Here is a 17809-nt window from a genome sequence, read left to right as displayed (position 1 = left end):
GCAGCAGCTTCCCCGCAGCTCCAGAGCCCAATGTGACCCGCCAGAGAAAATGACGGTGGCGGAGAATTGCACCTCGTCGTTGGGATTATCCTTGGGCAGCAGCGCGAACGCAGAAGCCACCGACTCTGGGAGCCTGCAGAGTGGCAGCGGCGGCTGGGAACAGCGCTTCGACTGGAGATGGAACCAGCTGTGCAAAGTGTGGAGCGTGGAGCTGGACCAGCTCTGTCCCCCTCTTCACCACCAGTGCCAGGTCCACCGCCTGCAGCAGCCTCCCCCCACCCCCACCTCTGCCACCCAGTCACTCAGCCCAGCACCCCTCACCCAGCAGGAGGAGATGGCTCCATCATCGTCAAGTTTGGGGGGCATTGCCCCCCATGCCCTGCTAAACTCCGCCCTGGCACCCCCCCATGATCCATCTCATGCCCCCTTAGCAGGGCCAACCCCCAGTTTGAGAACCGCTGGCCTAATCATTATGCAACCTTGAAACATCCCAGGCACTGAATGAGGCAGGGTCCTGTGGGAAGAAATAATAATACATGCACATGGGAGGGGGCAAAACTGAAGTTGCATATGCAAGCTAGCTTGTGTGCATAGCATTTGCATAGGTTTTTAGTGTATTGCTCAGCGTTTAGGATCGTCTCAACAATACTAGAGTGGGTAGATAGCAATGGAACTGAAATTCAGTTCCTGGGACAATTGTGTCCTGGTCTGGAACAATGGCTATAGATGCAGATTCGATTCTAGACTCAGTCGCAGCATTCAGTAGCAGTCTCTTCATTTTAAGAGGGGGACCCATCTAATCTTTCCTGCTTAGGTCTGGTCTAAATGGTTGTATGTACTGATAAAACTATTTAGGTTAGGGGTATTATTTTTATACACATACAGTTAGTGGTACAACCCTGGTGTGTATATATAGCCGGTTCATCTGTACACATTATGGGGTTATACTGCTTTAGCTTTATCGGTTTCTAGTTGGATAGTTGTAGCAGCACAAAAACCTGTGTAGACAAGCCATTAGAAGGATTCAGGCCCCCATGAGATAATTGGCAAAGATGGTAAGAAAATCTTTACTTTTTTTTTTTTTTTTTTTTAATTTTGTTTGAAAAGTTGTGGCCACAGTTCTGTTCAATTTGTGGCTTTAGTGTGGCCAGACACCAGCGTGGCACTAAGCTGATGCTTAGCCTTCCTATCAACCTCTTTGTTTATGAGGAATGAAGACCCTCTCTGGGTAACGATGAGGAGGACCAGCTCTGTGTGCGCGTCCACACACAAGCTCCAGCACCTTCTTCCAAGGCATGTAGCCTGTCTTCCAAAGAAGGGCAGCAGCACAGAAGAGAAGCTGTGTCCCCCACTTGGTTCTCAAAGGCAAGCATGACGGAGGGGTGGCTGGACCAGATTTGAGTGGGGTTGTGACCTCGTGCATCAAGTCGCAATGGCACTCAAATGTGCAGCAACCGACTTGCTCTGTGTGTTAGAAGCTGCTGTTTCCACAACAAAATTGGAGCCTGCAGTTTTTTAACAGCCTTAATCATTGGGTTTCCTACCAGCACGTGGAAGATTCCTTGGCAACATTCCCTTTTTGTTGTTGTTGTTATGAGATTGGAGGAATGATCCTGACCTCTGTGGTGATGTGAATGTTTAGATCAGTCTCTTTAGTAACCATAAAATATAGAAATTGCCTCAATTTGTATACAATGAAATGGCCCTAAAGTAGCCTGGGCTTCCTTGTTTTGGGGCTCCAAATTCTGCTGCAAAGTTTGGGAAAGCCAGATTCGTGTGATTAGTGGGAAGGATGGAGTTCCCCATCTGGGAGAGAGAAACCATGTCTGCCATCCTTTATTTCCTGCTGAATGTTATTGAAACACTAAAATCTGACCTTGGACTTGGGTTTTTCTTTTCAAGCGAGTGTGGAGAAGAGCAGTGTCTGGCCACTGACCCAGAACTAGGGCTGCTTGCTTTTACCCCCTCTTCTAGCGAGAGGAGGAAATATATTCTCTAATCTATTTCCAAGCCAGGAAGTGACTTCCATGTAGGATGCCCCCTTGTTTGTGGCTGCACAGATCTCTTTTGGTCCTTTGTGGAGAACCTGCCAGTTAACACAGTGCGTAGCGTCTTTTTCTTTGTTAAATTAATGCTCGCTTGGGGTTGTGCTGAAGGAACCTGACTGTTCTTGTCGTAACGCCTGAACTCGTTCCAGGATCCCAGGACTGAACAGGCCTATTCTGTATACACAGTGTTCTCTTGCTGCGTGGGATCCTTCCTGCACTCACATTTCATGTCTTGCTCTCCATGACTATCAGGTAGTGGCTTTAAAGTCCAAACGATCATAGGACTATGCACCCTGTCCAGGTTTAGAAGGAGTATCTGGTATTTATTAACTTAGTGTAAATAATTAAACTCCGCTAGCGTGCCAGTGGTGGTCTTCCTTCCTCAAATGTGTTAGCCAGGGAATAGTTGAAAGAAGAGCTCTTCCCTTCTCCAGAAGAAGTATTTAAAGTGCTGAAAGTAGTTGTGATATTTGTATTTTTATTTTTTTAACCTGTAACATTTCTGACCACTTGGGTACTGTTACCAAGCATGTGTAAGGCCCTGCATTCAAGGCGGAGGTGCTAGGTAAGCCTGCACATCCGTCGATGCCATATACTTGCAGAGATCGCCTTTTTATACTGCTTTAACTGTGCTTGACTGCATGTGGTGTGACAGAGTGGTTTCTGAAGTACTCTGTACACTATGGACTGGTGGCTTTTTTTGTTCATTGAACTATTATTCCATGTAGGATTGGTGATTCCTGTACCCATTCATAACCTTTGGAAAAAGGCCCAGGCCAATTAATTATGCATATGTAATAGATACCTCCAGGTATTGTATCTTGTGACTATGGGATGGGAACCTATCTTGGGTACTTATGTCTCCCCATTCTGGTAGTATCTGAGCACCACACAATCTTTTGTGTATTTGTCCTCCTAAATCCTATGGCCCCCACTTTGCAAATAGGGAACTGAGGCACAGAGAGCATAAGGAACTTGGTCAGGGTCACACAGAGAATCTGTGGCAGAGCAGGGATTTGAGGTCAGATCTCCCAAATCCATGCAAGTGCCCTAACCAGTGATCATCCATCCTCTCTAGGAATGGGATTACACCTTGATAGTATGCCAGTCAGGTTCTAGGAAGGTACTGTTTTACCAAACATGTCAGTCTTTTCCTTCATGCTCTTATTCTAATTCTGTGTGGCACTTATGAGGGAAGGCCTCAGTTTTCCTGGGATTGGATATGTATTTGCAATGACTAAAAACATTAAGTGTCTCCAACTGATGGCTGCAACACGCTAAACCTGGGTGTATTGATGATGCATGTGGGTGAACAGTAGCAATGTAATAAGAGTATTCATTTGCATTTATTTAAAATGCACTCCTGCAATTAATCCGCTGGAGGAAGGAAAAACTAGTAAAACATTTGACCTAACATGGTCTTCCAGTGGTCAAGGATAAGTGCATGTGACAATGGTTACAGTAGACCCATCCTGGATAACTAAAGATACTCCCAAAATCTCTCTGCAAACCCTGCTGCTTGGTTCATGATATGTGATGGAGGTGAGGAAATGCTACGCCGTTGAGAGGCCAGAACACATCTCTTAGAAATGTGTTGTTTTTCAGGTGGGCAGTAAATTTGGTCCTGGATGGTGCACAGTTCTTGTGTGCTTTGGCTCTGCTGATTGTGCTAAATGCAGCACTACACTGTTAAGAGTTGCCACTGCTGAAAAGGTGTAATAGTCGTGTCTGACTTTTCTTTTTCATTTCAGTTGCCTTCTAGTTTCTTGTTATACCTGTTCCTGAAACCAGTGAAGAGTTTGCAGCGTTGGCTGTTCCTCCTCTCCCGCTGGCATTGGCACAGTCATTAATTTTGGTATCTGCACGCCAGCAGCTGCTCACGCTCGCTCTCCTTTTTAACTTGCTAAACATAGTTTAGCAATGGTGCTAACTTTGCTTTAAAAGCAGTTCATTTCATGCCTGGGCTGATGTGGGGATAGAAGCTCAAAGCCAGAAGGAAAGACCAAGAAGACTAAAGGAAACTCATCACAATTTTGGCTTCAGAATTGCTGTAACCTGGCATTTAAAGCTTATGAAAAATACAAACATAGTTAGCTTTATAATTAGAACCTACTCTATGACGTGTCTGTCTGTAGGCTTGGGATTCACATAGAGCTTGCCAAGAGTAACTTACCTGAATCACTATGGTGTTAGCTTTATTAAGGCTGTACTGGAGTGTCTTTGCTACTCTCTGAAAGCAAAGGCTTGGCTGCTGCTTTTGCCCACACAGTGTCTTTCCTTCCTCCAACCACCTCTTTTCTCACTAGTGTAGACATGAGTGCAGCTCTCCGCTTTTGGATGCAAACAGGTCACCTGGTTATAAATGCTGGAAAGCAGTTATTTGTTACAACGATATCAGTTTGCATCACTGGTAAATACAGGTGCCTTCCTCACTTGCTCACAGCTCTTGTAATAATTTTTTGATTCCAAGGAGGTGAAAGTAGTGGCGTTCCTAACTAGAATGGCAGGAGGCTTTTTGGTGTGGGCTTTGAGTCCAGAATTATTGCTTACCTCTAGCTCACGGGGCGATTTGCATTCTCTTCCCCTTCACATTAGAAAGGCAGAATTTACATTGTCCTGAACCTTGTCAGACTCACTTTGAACACTAGCTGGTGGGGGGACTTGAGGTGGAGTATGTGGCAGGTAATCTCATTTGGATCCTTCTGCACCACACTGATATCTGATGGCAAACTAGCGGGAGCAGTGTCCACTGCTGTGACCTTAGTCCACCACTGAACTTTGAGAGTGACCAGCAAGACTTGAATTCACAGACTTTGGGGATAAATCTGTCACCAGCAGGGTGAATGCTCATGTTTTTGTGCCATTTGTTGAATTGACTTTTTTTCGTGGGGGGTGGGAACACACAGGCTTGGTTTACTTCCAAGGCCTAGCTTTCATGTACTGTGCTAGCCTTCCTCCATGTTTGGTTATGCACAGTTGAAAATGAAACTCATCTGATATTTACTTGGATCTTTTGCTGTGGCAAAAGTTCTGCTTCCAACAAGATTCCAAAATGTGGCCCTGCAGAAACTACAGGTCCCACTCAGCGCTCCCTCATTATTAAATCAGGCAACTCCTCTGGACAGGCAGGAGCACTGGGTGCTGGAATGAAGCCTCCTCTGACAGCTGTACTTCTAGAGCAGATGAATGGGTTGCATTCTCTGTTTTACAGTACTTAGGGCTGCTGGAAGAATCCCTGGGATCTTGTAACTTTAAAATGATAAATTAAATCTCAACTCTGTATGTAAGGTAGGTCAGTTTTATGCCAGCCTTGTAAATGTTAATGACTGTTCACCAGCTCGGGTGCTGTCTATTCACCCACCCTTTATCTTAATAATTTTAAATAAAGTCAAAACACAACAAAAATGTCCCCCCTTCTCCTCCTGAGAGACCTCACTGGTAAATTTAAGGCAACATTTACCAGGTGGATAGAAATTTGCAAGGGTATAGTAGTCCCATTTTACAAATGAAGAAACTGGGACACGGGTGAAAGTGAAGTACCAGAGGTTCATAGAAGAAGTCTGGAACAACTGGGAACGAGATCTCCTGACTTAGTTCTGTGCTTTAGCCACAGACTGCTCTTTCCTCCCTTGCCAGCTGGTTATGGCACTCAGTCTCCCAGCAAACTGACAACGAAGCAACTTTGTGAATAAAGTTTGAGTGCTCTTTTTCATTACTGTGGAGTGGGAAGAGGCTGAAATTCTGTGGAGGTGTTTTCTTTCATTATCTCCTCTTACCCCACCACTGAATACTGTTTCTGGTTTGTATATGGATGTGGAACTGACCTCATTTGCCTTCAGAAAAGTGTGTGTGCACCATTCATTTCATTCCCTCCTTGGTTTTGGGCCTGTCTTGTGTGTGCATTGCTTTGCAACCAGGCCTATGGCAGAAAAAGATCTCTACAGAAAGAAAAGGTGACTTACCTGAGAATCTGACAGAAATTGGACCCTGCCATGTTTCCATGTGTAAAAGGCTCCTTCTGAATTAATAAAGCAAACTTTGCTTTGGAAAGTGAATCCTGAATGGCCCTCTGTTGCAGGGACTCCCCTCAGGCCTAACGTTTTAAAGCACAGATTGAATGCCAGCACTGTTTACTAGCTGAGGACATCCTGCTGTGTCTGGAGTCTGTATTGCTCATTTGGGATGAAGAGCAGGGTCTGAGGGAACCAGATGGTTAATGGTGACTGAAAATTCATTTGCTGGCTACAGTTGTCTGAATATACTTATTAGTTAGTTTTGAAGCTGTTTGATGTTTTCTTGGTGCTTACTGAGAATACTGTCTTGTGAATGACCTGGGTGGCTTGGATGGCTCAGCTGTTCTAAATCACATCACTAAGGGCAGGTCTATGCTACTGCTTAAGTCAGTCTGAAAAAGACACCCCCTGAGCGACACAAGTTACCGCAACCTAAGCGTGGTCCGTACCGGCACTATGTCAGCGGGTGGTGCTCTCACGGAGGTGGAGGAATTATGCCTACAGGAGAGAGTGCTCTTCCCTCAGCATACAGCATCTTCACCAGATGCATTAGTTGTAGTGCTTCTAGTGTAGACCTGCCCTCAGTAGCACTGGCACCTGGAAGATAGTCGGTCTTTTCACTTGTAGCATGGCTATTTTTTCCTTTGTCTGGTTGGGTTTGTTTCTTTCTTTTTTACTTGTTTCAGGGAGCTATTTTCATGGCTTGTTACTAGACTTGATCAACACAAGCACTTCTACCTCTTCTAGTATATAAATGAGTCTGGTACCAAAATGCCACAATAAGAAATTATGACGCCAACAACACCAGTAGCCTCAAGATAATTGCTGTGGTGGGAATAAGGTGTTGGCTGATCTTGGAGCCTGCTTTACCATCTATGGAGGGAGTTTTCTTTTCCCATCTTGGAAAGAGAAGTACCTTGGTAGACTTGCTATTGTGTGTTTCCTGGGAGTGTCTCCCACTGAGCTTGAGGTTCGTGGATGCAGATTTCTTGGTTGACCTGATGGTGTTGCTTGGCTGAGGTTTCTGAAAAAAGTCCACAGGAGGCTTTCAGACACTTTGGAGGGCAGTCTGTCTGGAGTTCTGTGCTGAATGGGGGCCAGCCAGTCAATTATTTAGGTATGTTATGGATTTGACAGAAAATAACTTGTACAAGCCACTCCAGTGTAGACAGATGTTGGCTGAGATGGTTGTATAGTGAAGTGGGAGTTACCATGTAAATACTTTACATCTTACTTTACATCCAGTACGTAGGACAGTCTGATAACAGGAGTTGGCTGGTAATCATAAAGCTTTTTGCTGCGCTCGTGTGTTGACTGGCAATCTAAATTAATGTACAGAAGTTGGCATCTACCCTTCCCACGTCAACAGCCGTCATTTTAGAACAACTTTTTAAAACTTTCTGGTTTTTCTTCTGTAAACAATCCTATATCCATCGCTAGGTGCGGGGCGGGGGGAAGCAAAAGGGACCTGGTCAGCCAGTTCATCTGACTGGGCATGTTATGGGTCAGACATACACAACACGGCTCCCTTTATCTTCTATGGAGAGCGGAGTGGGAGAGCACTACCACCAGACTGAGTTTCCTAGTCAACAGTCTGAAATTTGGTTAGGCGGGTTTATCTGATCCCCTTCTCACTTGGATTTTAACCTGACTATCTTGGTGCATGGGCAAAACTTGATGAATGCGCAAAAATAAATAAATTAAATGTAGTTGCTTTTGTTATCTGAACAGGGGCTCCATAGTTTTGCATCAAGTGAGGGCATTGGACTCTGTAACAAAGTGCTAAGCTGCGCCAGTTGTGCCTGTTGCTGCTTGTATTTCTGCTGGTAGATACCCAGATTCACACAGCTGGTGTTAGCAAGGCTGGGCCAATCTGGCCTCTTTTACAAGCACTAATTTAGCTTTAAAACAAGAGCCCTTTGCACTCCCCTCCTGAACCAGTAGGTGCACTGTAAATCTTCTTTTTTTGCTGGATCCCTTGCAACACAGCTTATTTTAATATCCTGCGACTGTTTCGTGGTAGACCAGTCTCTGCATCCATCTACATGTCATGTTGTAGGTTACAGAAAACTAATACATACAGCATATCTAGATATGGTAGTCATTCAGATAGTGTGGTGATGGGGGGATTATATAAGTACCTAATAACCTGGAGTGATAAATGCAATGGTCATCGGTCTTGGCGAATGACTTGCTGAACAGGGAAACCTAGAACCTTGATAAGTAGGATTTGGTGGCTTTGGTAGAGAGGGTTAAAAAGTCCCAGACCAGAGAGAGGACAGAAGATTTGGAAAAATTCTGGATTCTGACAAAGTGCCTCTACTATTGTTGGGGTTTTCCTGGTATCTGTGGTTTTTGGTGAGTTATGCTACTCCAGTTTATGATGAGACTATGGTCCTCTTGATAAGCCTCCCTATTTGCAGATGTAACATACCCTGTGCCTTAATTCACAATAGTAGTTAACTTTTCAGTGTCTCTCTTTGATAACAGTAGGGCATCAAAAAGACTCTCCTTCTCGTGCCACCTTCTAATGTTTATGTATCTGGCACATTTTGTGAAAGCTGTTTTGTGTGTGTGTGTGTGTGCGCGTGTGTGTGTGTGCGCGTGTGTGTGTGTGCGCGCTCTCGCGCTCTGAACCGACTAGCTTCAGAAGAGGACTTGAAGTCCATTCAGTGGACGTTTATTTGGTCTTGTTTTTAAAAGGGATTTTCTTTTGCGTTTGCTCTTGTATGAGAAACATCTCTACAAAAACTGTACTTGGTCATTCATAGGTACACACTCCCAGACATGGTTATTCTCTAACTCAAATATGTATCAAACTCTTTCTGTGTAAGTCCAGCTTTTCCTGCTTACCTCTTCCATGAGATCATTCTTCTATAATGGTCTGTTCTGCAAACAAAACCATGACCAAATTAGTTAAAACTGTGGAATAGTAGGAACAGCAGTGCTTAATATGGCTCTTCTGAGGTGTGTGGACAGGCCTCTTGTTGAGAATAGTGTTATACTGTAATATCCTGAGTTAACAGGAATGTTGTCCTTCTCTACTCGGCACTGGGGTGACATCATCTAGAGTACTGTGTCCAGGTCTGGTTGCCGTGCTTAGACAAGAGATGGATAAATTGAAGAGTCCAGAAGAAAGCAGCAAAAATGATAAAAGATTTAGAAAACTTGACCTAGAAACATTAAAAAAAAACTAGGCAGGTTTAGTCTTGAGAAAAGAAAATGGGTGGTGGAGAGGGACCTGATTACCCTTCAGAGATATTAAGGGTTGCTATAAAGAGGATGGTGATCAATTGTTCTCCCTGTCCACTGAGGGTAGGACGAGAAGTAATCTGCTTAATCTGCAGCAAGGGAGATCTAAGTTTAAATATTAGGAAAAACTTTCTAACTCCATGGGTAGTTAAGCACTGGAATAGGCTTCCAGGGAAGGTTGTAAGAAAAGGTTAGACAAATGCCTGTCAGGGATGGTCTAGGTGTACTTGATCCTGTCTCACGAGGTCCCTTCCAGCCCTGTGGAATGGGCTGGAGGATCGTTCATATTATAGTTCATTCTGATCTGAAGGGGAATTTGCTAGAATGGCTTTCCTGTCCGGAGTGGACTAAGATCTTTCTGAATGTTGATGTGTGTTAATGTAGGATGCATTTTAAATGTCTCCTCCACCTCCTTTTCCCTCATTGTGAAAGTCCTAATTCTAAATTTGGGGAGTTCTGATTTTCGTTAGAAGCAGGAAAAGAAAATACTTCAGGAAGTGCCTTTTCTCGTCCTGTGATTCCTTTTAATGGGATTCTGTAATCTGATGTTCTTTTGAAACATCCTCTATGTTGGGGGAGGGAACAGGTTTTTACCAGATTTCAGTTACCTCAAACTTCATCTTTGAAAGGACAGACTTGTAAAGAGAAACGTAAAAATGGATGGATTATGACCTAGTAAACTGGCCTTTCAGAAGGTTATAAAAGACAGTGAGTTCAGACTGGGATGCTGACCTTACGTACAGACAGCTACACCTTAAACAGATCAGATGAAAGTGCTTCTGACTAGAAGATGAGTTCTGTTTACTGTTGAATGAGAATATTCATTAGTTCTGTGCCCTGGCTTTTCAGCGTGAACTTGTCAGACTAGTTGCGCGAGAGCTAAAGTTGGCTTGCATGTTGTGGGGAGAGTTTCAGAACGCCACTTGGTGGAGCCATGAAAATGGTTGTGCAGCAGGTGACGTGAACAGACACCAAATGCCAAATAAATACTTATTTTAAAAAAAAAAAAAAATGGAGGTGTGGCAATGGAATCCAACCGAAAGAAGGGTTCTCTAAACCATAATGCAGTGGTCCCTCAAATTTGGGGCAGGCCCCTCGTGGGGGATACAGAGGAATGTCCAGGGGGCCATGGCGGGGCCCGGGCCAGTCCCCATGAGGGGATGGGGTGGGGAGAGGAGGGAATGCCATCCAGTCTCGCTGTGCTCCGACCCCGCCTCCATTCCCAACTGTGGTCCCAGCTCCACTCTCAGCAACTGGCCCCTGGCTCCTGCTCTCAGCTACCAGCTGCTGCTCTGCTCCCGGCCTCTGCCATGGACCCCAGCCCGGGGCAGGGCACAGACACGTTCTGCTACTGGTAAAGGGGGAGGAGAGCGCGGGAGGAAGAGTTTGGGCAGCACTGCCATAATGCCTTTGGTCCTGATGAATGTTAACTCTCTCTTTGTTTCCTTTACCATAACCCTGACCTTTCCCCCTGACCCAGGAAATGTGCTTTGTTTCCAGCCACTTCTGTGGCATTACCTTAGTGACACAAGGTAAGGTAGGAACTCCCATCTGCTTCCTTGGGACAGGTCCTCAACTGGTATAAACTATCTCAGTGGAGCTATGACAATTTATGCCAGCTGAGGAGCTGCCCCTGGGGTTTTAAGTCCTGTTAGTGCATATGCAGATACCATAACCCCACCCGGTGGGGCATAGGACAGGGAGTGTTTGAGAACTTCCAGTGTCTGTCTTGTTACGGTGCATTGACCCCTGTAGTATATTGATCTCCGTAAGGTTTTTTTATTTAAAGTGCTGTAGAAACTGGGCTTGCTGTGTACGGCTTAATGCTTCATCCTTCTGATTCATATGGGATCTTGTTAGACACTTCGGCCTTTACGGATCTGGCCAGGTTCCAGAGATTCCCAAGGGTCATTTAGTGAAACCCCAGCTCTTGATGGCTCTTGGTAGTATAATTTATGGAACTGGAGCCAGCACTGAAAGTCCTTATTCACTACAGCCTCTTCACTTAAATTAGGACTTGCTTGTATTTGTAATGCTCCATTGCCACACCCTCTTGTAGATATTTAGCTTGGTTCAGACCCATTATTGAATGCTTGAATTCAAGAGCCAAGTTCTCTGTAAATTCTCAATGATTTCTGAATTGCCAGCTATCAAAGACCTGTTTATGGGTCATATTCTCTTATGGGGGACGGTAATGGGACTGCAGTGTCCTCAAATGGGGTGGAAAGTGCTGGAAAATGGTTGAGTAAAGCCTCTGATCCTGTATCCCATCCACTTCAACAAACCACTGTAGGTGTTTTTCACGTTCAGTGAACCAGTGACAGCTCTCTACTTGTTTGAACAACTTGTGAACTTGAGTAGAAGCAATATATTTAAAGTTCCGGGGAACAGGCTCACCTCACCCTCTTGTCTTGTTTAAATAGTTAAACCTGATATCTAGATAAAAACCCCTCTGTAGAAATGAAAAAGAGCAGGCTGGCTTCTGAGTGGAGAGGTGTAGTTCCCTTGGCCTTCTCCAATATTAGTTTAGTGCTGATGGAGTGAATGTAAGACAGCTTGCTTGCTAGTTTCTCCAGTAACAGGCTGGTTGTGCCTGGCTAGTGTTATGCTTGCAACACAGGGAAAAGAGGACAATCTTCTCTGAGCAGAAATCTAATTTATTTTTTCAGTTCTATAAGATCCCCTCTGGGTTCAGCTGTGGGGAGTTGATGATGGTGAGCTTGCAGAAAGGTGAGCATCGGTGAGCTTGCAGAAAGGTGTCAATCAGTGTTTTGTTGGCGAGAGCTTTTCTCGGTTTGGTGGCTCTCAGGTCCCGAGCCTCAGTGATCCCGGTCTTCTGACTAGTTTGAGCATGATAGGGTCGAAGAGGAGATGCAGCAGTAACGTCTACTTCTTCTCCCTGAATTTGCAGGAAATAGGCTCACTGTCTTTTGTACAGGAGGAGCACAGCAGCCAAACAATAGTTTGTGCTTGCAGAGCCATGTGGTGACTCACGTGACTTGGTGCTGTTTTCTGCCGGGGTCCTCACCCATCTGTTCTCTCCGCTCTTTCTGGGTTATCAGGCGCAGGTCCAAGTCCTCACAGGCAGCCAGCCTCGTGGCCAGAGATTATGAGCACTAACCTTCCTGGCAGGGGCGGTGTGGCTTTGCTTTTATGCAGATTAGCCATGTGCTTCTCACTTCAAGGCTTCCACAGGAAAAGACATTTCCTGTGCTGGGCTCTTAATGGGCTGTTCCCAGCTCATTGTGCAGGGACCGTAGGGTTGGGGCCTGTGAAGTGAGCGCATGCATGAGAGAGGGATTGCAGTACACTGCTCCCCCCCTTTCCCATTCCACCTCCGCTACTACGTCACCACAACACAACCACACGCGCTCTCATACTGTTGGTGTCATTCATTCAGTGCCAAGATTGCTTTAAAAAATTCCCTTGGCCCCAGTTCAAACAGGAGTACAGCTGGGATGTGTTAGATTTTAGGCAGTCTGCCCTCAATTTGAGATGAGTTATAAATAGCAGTGCTGATTTCCTTAACTACCACTCTTGGAGGTAAAATGCAGGTTAATTACTGTGGGAATCAATTAGGGCTTCTCTGGGTTAAACAGCCAGGGATGCTTTTTATTATTTTTATCATTTGTTTCCCCCCCATACCACCCCCAAACATGGATGACAAATCTGGTCAGAAATAAATTCAAATCTAAGGTGCGAATTTTGTAATCCAAGGAAATTTTCTGGTTTATCCCAGGACTGACCAATAACGGAATGAAGCCAATTCAAGCACTGCAAAATTAGTGTAGTGAGAAACTCTTCCCCTTTCTCTATCTGTGCCCCATCCTACCCTACAAAAAACAGAGATGTAATAGACTGTCATAAAAGTCAAAGGGGTGGTTGGCTGTGAAGACAAACTGTCAGTGTTCTTTGCTCTGTAACCTCTGCTTTCACTGTGGGACTGACTCTTTACATATTTTTCGTGTTCGTCTCATAGATGAGTTAACTCCGTTTAACCCTTTAAAAAGGTATGGGACTTCCCTTTATGACGTCTTGTTTTCTGGCAGAAGTGCGTTTTTAACACTTTCACCTGCTTTGAAGCTCTAGAAAAGTCTTCCTTGTTCACTTCTTGTGTGTACTGAAGCATCACTCTCGACCACCATATGCTAATCTGTTACTCAGTTTAGGACAATTTTTACATTTGTAAAGCTGACTCACCATTGTAGCAGAGCCAGAATAGCATGTTTAGGTAACTGTGGACCTTCCATGGTGCTTTTTCGGTTAAGGGTCTGAGGCATTTCCGTTCTACAACCTGACTTCAGTGGGGGTTTGGAACTTGGCTGTGAGCTGGCTCTGGACTGAAATGTATGTTACAAGCTCTTGACCTAGGAGTGGTGCTTTTTTTATTTATTTAAAAAAAACAACAAAAAAAAAACCAAGGCAGTTTTCAAAGACCAGTTTTGCTCTTTGCTTATCATGCACTTATTTTTAGCACGCACCCAAGTAGAGCAACTTTTGGTTTTTGAAAATTCAGCTCATGACTGGACTAAAAGTTCGGTTGTATAATGCTCTCAACGCACCAAAACTTAACCAAGATTCTGAGATTGCATCTAGTTTTGCTTTAGTTTCTAGGAATGCAGGAGGGTGTAAGCAAGAGGGTCTCTGGACTTCACTGATCAAGGAGCAGCAAAAATTGTCTCTTGGCGGCAGGGCTTTTGTTTTTGACATGTAATCACAGTAATCTCCTTCTGTGGTTTTTTGTCGAAAGGATTTCCCATGTGTCAGTCCAGAGAAGAATCTCCAGCCTTTTGCAGTCAGGGTTTTGGTATTTCTTTATTTATCCTGAAGTGAAAAGGCATCACTACCTCTTGGCTTTTCCATCTTATACAACGTCAGTGTGCAGGGGCTGTATAGCCCGCCACTCTCCAACTCCTCTGATCAGCTTTTGGATCAATAGGCCCATCACTGTATTTCAACCTTGGCTGTTCCTTTCTTGAAGCACAGGGGTTAAATTGCATAAAAGGATTCAAGAAGAATTCCTGATATTTTTTTTTAAACCAGAGCAAGCGTGTTAACTGCACTAGCCTTAAAGCCCTATCAATGAAAGGCATGCTTGTCTGTAATGGGCGATTTGGAAGGGGGTGGAGGAAGCATGTGCTATATCACTGCTGATGCATGCAGCAGCCCAGGAAGAGACAAGTTAGCCTGTTTGGGTTACAAGTATCAGACCATGTATGTTAAGTTTTTTTTCCTTTTCCTCAGGGATAAATTGAAGTTTACATTACTTTCACTTACAGACTTTGATTTAAAGGGCTTTAGTTTAGGATAGCGTGTTATAGAAATAAACCACTTAACTGTCAAACTTGCTTTTTATTTCTGGTAGTGCCCATAGCATGCTAGGTGCTTTCAATATAGAGACACCGTCCCAGGGGAGCTCAGTCTAAAGAGACACGCTATGTGCTGTACCCTAAATCTGAGTGGTCAAGATGGTGATTTGACCACAGCTTGGAAATACAAGGTTCTGATTTTTAGGTGCTATATATAAACTATTTCCCCTTTGCTCTTCAAGTTTATCAGTAGCAAGCAGCTGGCTTCCTGTGGGCGTCATGGTAGAAGTGGATCTTAAAAAGGGATTTGGAAAGTGGTAGTCTTGCAAGGTGATCAAAGGAAGAGAGCTGTGCATACGAGGTAGCATATGGGCTGGTTGGGTGTTTAAAGCACTGACGTTTTTGTGGGAGGCTGGCATCATTGCCTTGGGTGGAGTAGGGGGGGTGTGGCGATGGTAAAGAAAGGAGAGTTATACAGGACTTGGAGAACAGCGACCAGAAACCTGAGTCTGATTAGCTGGAAGCGGATGGGGATGGGGGAATTGAGAGGATTCAAAGAAGGACTGACTTTGGTCAAAATTATAGCCGAGGAAAATGATCTTGGATGTAGCCTTTTTTTTGTAAGGTCTGCTGCAAATGCACGCGTGCTTGGATAACTTGAAAAAAAAAGAGGCTTTGTTCTGAAACATCATCATCCTTTCCAGGGGCACGGCTGCAAAAGCTAATGAGGGGGGCATTGTATATTGTTGAAGAAACTTGATTTAGAAATAATAGTTACGCGTTTTAAAAATTACACAAGAAACATGTAAAACACTTTTGAAATGTGGCTTTACTCATGCACTGGTGTGTACACCTGTACCACACTCTGAAATTAATGCAACGGTGTGGATGAATTTAAATGCACAAAAGGGCAAATTAACTATTGCAGCTAGAGATATGCAAGACAGTATTGACGCCAAGCATATGCCTTGGGAGCCATAACATTTAGACTTCTGCACATTTACATTTTCACCTGTAGCATCACATAAATTCAGTGTAAAAAGTTATGTTAAATTATTTGTGGTGTTCATGCTGCTTAAACTCCTCCCTGCTATGGGAAAGGATCTTCCATTTTTCGTGTGAAACGTCTGCTTTTTAGTCCCCCAGTGTGTATACACTGACTTCCATTTGTCCTAATGACCCTTTACTTTCTCTCTCTAGGCCTCAGAGGAGGTGGCAGTATGTAAAAAGATTCCTCAGAGCTGGATTAGTGTTGTGGGGAGTATCTGTAGGCCTTGCGTACTTGCTGCTACTCCAGAGAGTAGTGCTGTATTTTATAGTATGGCTACAATTTTTTGTCAGCTCATTAGTTGAGGAGATGCAGGGCAACTTGGGTTTTGTTGCAGCCTTCCTGGCTGACCAGTTCCTTTATGGTTGTAAGAATTGTGTAGGCAAATGTGATGTATGCTCCGTTTTTATACACCTCTCATAACTTACTTCACAGCCATCCAGCCCAATGGATCAGATGGGGAAGATGAGACCTCAGCCATATGGAGGAAGTAACCCATACACACAGCAGCAGGGACCTCAGTCGGGGCCACAGCAAGGACATGGATATCCAGGACAGCCATACGGGCCACAGACTCCTCAGAGATATCCCCTGGGAATGCAAGGCAGGACGCAGAGTGCAATGGGCAGCCTCTCGTATGCACAACAGGTAGAGCCAAAAAAACAAAAAACACCTTCCCTGACAACCCATTCTTGTGAACTCCTTAAATATGGTTTATGAATGTGTGTACTAATGGAACCAGTCTTCAACAAATTCAGCCATGTACCATCCTCAGTTAGTGAGGTGACAATAGTATTTGTTGTTTAGCCTGCGTGTTGTGAGCTAGTTGGACCTTAACAGTTGAACCCTTATGTAATGGACAAGGATCTGTGATGACCTTGCTTTCCAGACAGGTGACAATAGATCTTTCCTATCATAAATATAAATGGGGGGGAGGAGGGGAAACAGCTAATGGATTAAAATAGCGGCTGCACAAACCTTTAAACCAGCGTAGAGATGCAATTGCTCCTCAGAATAGTGTAAACTTCCAAGTCGGGGTGGCTCACTGCTTGATACAATCAGCTCCTACTGATCTCTTGCAGAATTCAAAAGGCTGTCGCAGTGAGACTTCTCTCTTTGTGGTGGTTGACTTACATTTGAGGATGGCCTAATAGACGTGACAGCAAAGTCCTTAGGAGTCCATATTTAAGATCTCTTATTAGCAGAGGGACTCTGGCACACCACCGGCTTCGCTGTTACTTCGGGGGCATACTCCTCTAGGCAGCAGCGTTTTCCATTATCTTTCCAGTTAGCTGCCCAGCACCGCTGCCTGGAATCGTGTCTGCAGAAACCTCTATTCAGGGGTGTTCTAGATGCGTGTGGAACTGTTTCTGACGTGTGTGTGATTCTACTCTCCTCTTTTACAGATTCCTCCTTATGGACAGCAGGGCCCAAGTGCATATGGACAGCAGAGCCAGACTCCATATTACAACCAGCAAAGTCCTCATCCCCAGCAGCAGCAGCAGCCTCCATACTCTCAGCCACCCCCAGCCCAGACCGCTCACTCCCAACCTTCTTATCAGCAGCAGCAGCAACCTCAGTCTCAACCTCCACAGCTCCCGTCATCCCAGCCTCCGTACTCCCAGCAGCAGTCCCAGCCACCACATCAGCAGTCCCCATCTCCGTATCCCCAGCAGCAGCCCACGGCCCAGCAGCATCAACAGAGTCAGCCTCCCTACGCCCAGCAGCAGTCACAGTCGCCCTACCAGCAGCAGCAGCAAACTCAGCAAACCGCCGCCTCTGCTCTTTCTCAGCAGTCGTCTTCATACCCTCAGTCACAACCGCAGCCGCAGCAGCAGTCTGCGTATTCCCAGCAACGCTTCCCACCTCCACAGGTAGGGCCTCTGTTTCTTGCTATATCCTTGTGTAGGTCACTACTGGAGTTCACGGAGTTTAGTTCTCTGTGTGGTTTTTAAAAACCAACTAACATCTGATTAAACGAATAAATGTTTCGGCCTCTTAGCTCTGCATAAGTCTGCATCTCCTCCGGAAGTGCTGTAGAAAGGCACAGAGGTGGGCTGCTACGTAAGGAAGGTCATCAAGGCTGTAGGGTTTGGAAATGAAGAACTGTACTGTTTGTACTTAGTGAATGCTGTTAAT

General features: G+C 44.9%; 1 protein-coding gene across 2 annotated transcripts in view; it reads left to right on the top strand.

Annotated features, from left to right (window-relative positions):
- ARID1A (AT-rich interaction domain 1A) overlaps positions 1-17809 on the top strand; it is a 107305-nt gene that overhangs the window by 39510 nt on the left and 49986 nt on the right. For both annotated transcript variants that reach the window (XM_067543322.1, XM_067543321.1), the window contains 2 exons: positions 16106-16318; positions 17077-17544. In XM_067543322.1, coding sequence (XP_067399423.1) covers positions 16118-16318; positions 17077-17544 — 669 coding nt within the window. In that variant the 5' untranslated portion in view covers positions 16106-16117. The remainder of the gene's footprint in view (positions 1-16105; positions 16319-17076; positions 17545-17809) is intronic.

The sequence above is a fragment of the Emydura macquarii genome, unplaced genomic scaffold (assembly GCF_026122565.2).
Source record: "Emydura macquarii macquarii isolate MOO-44397 ecotype Brisbane River unplaced genomic scaffold, CSIRO-AGI_Emac_v2 contig_820, whole genome shotgun sequence".
In the NCBI taxonomy this organism is placed as follows: Eukaryota; Metazoa; Chordata; order Testudines; family Chelidae; genus Emydura; species Emydura macquarii.
This window is presented reverse-complemented; position numbering and strand designations above follow the sequence as displayed.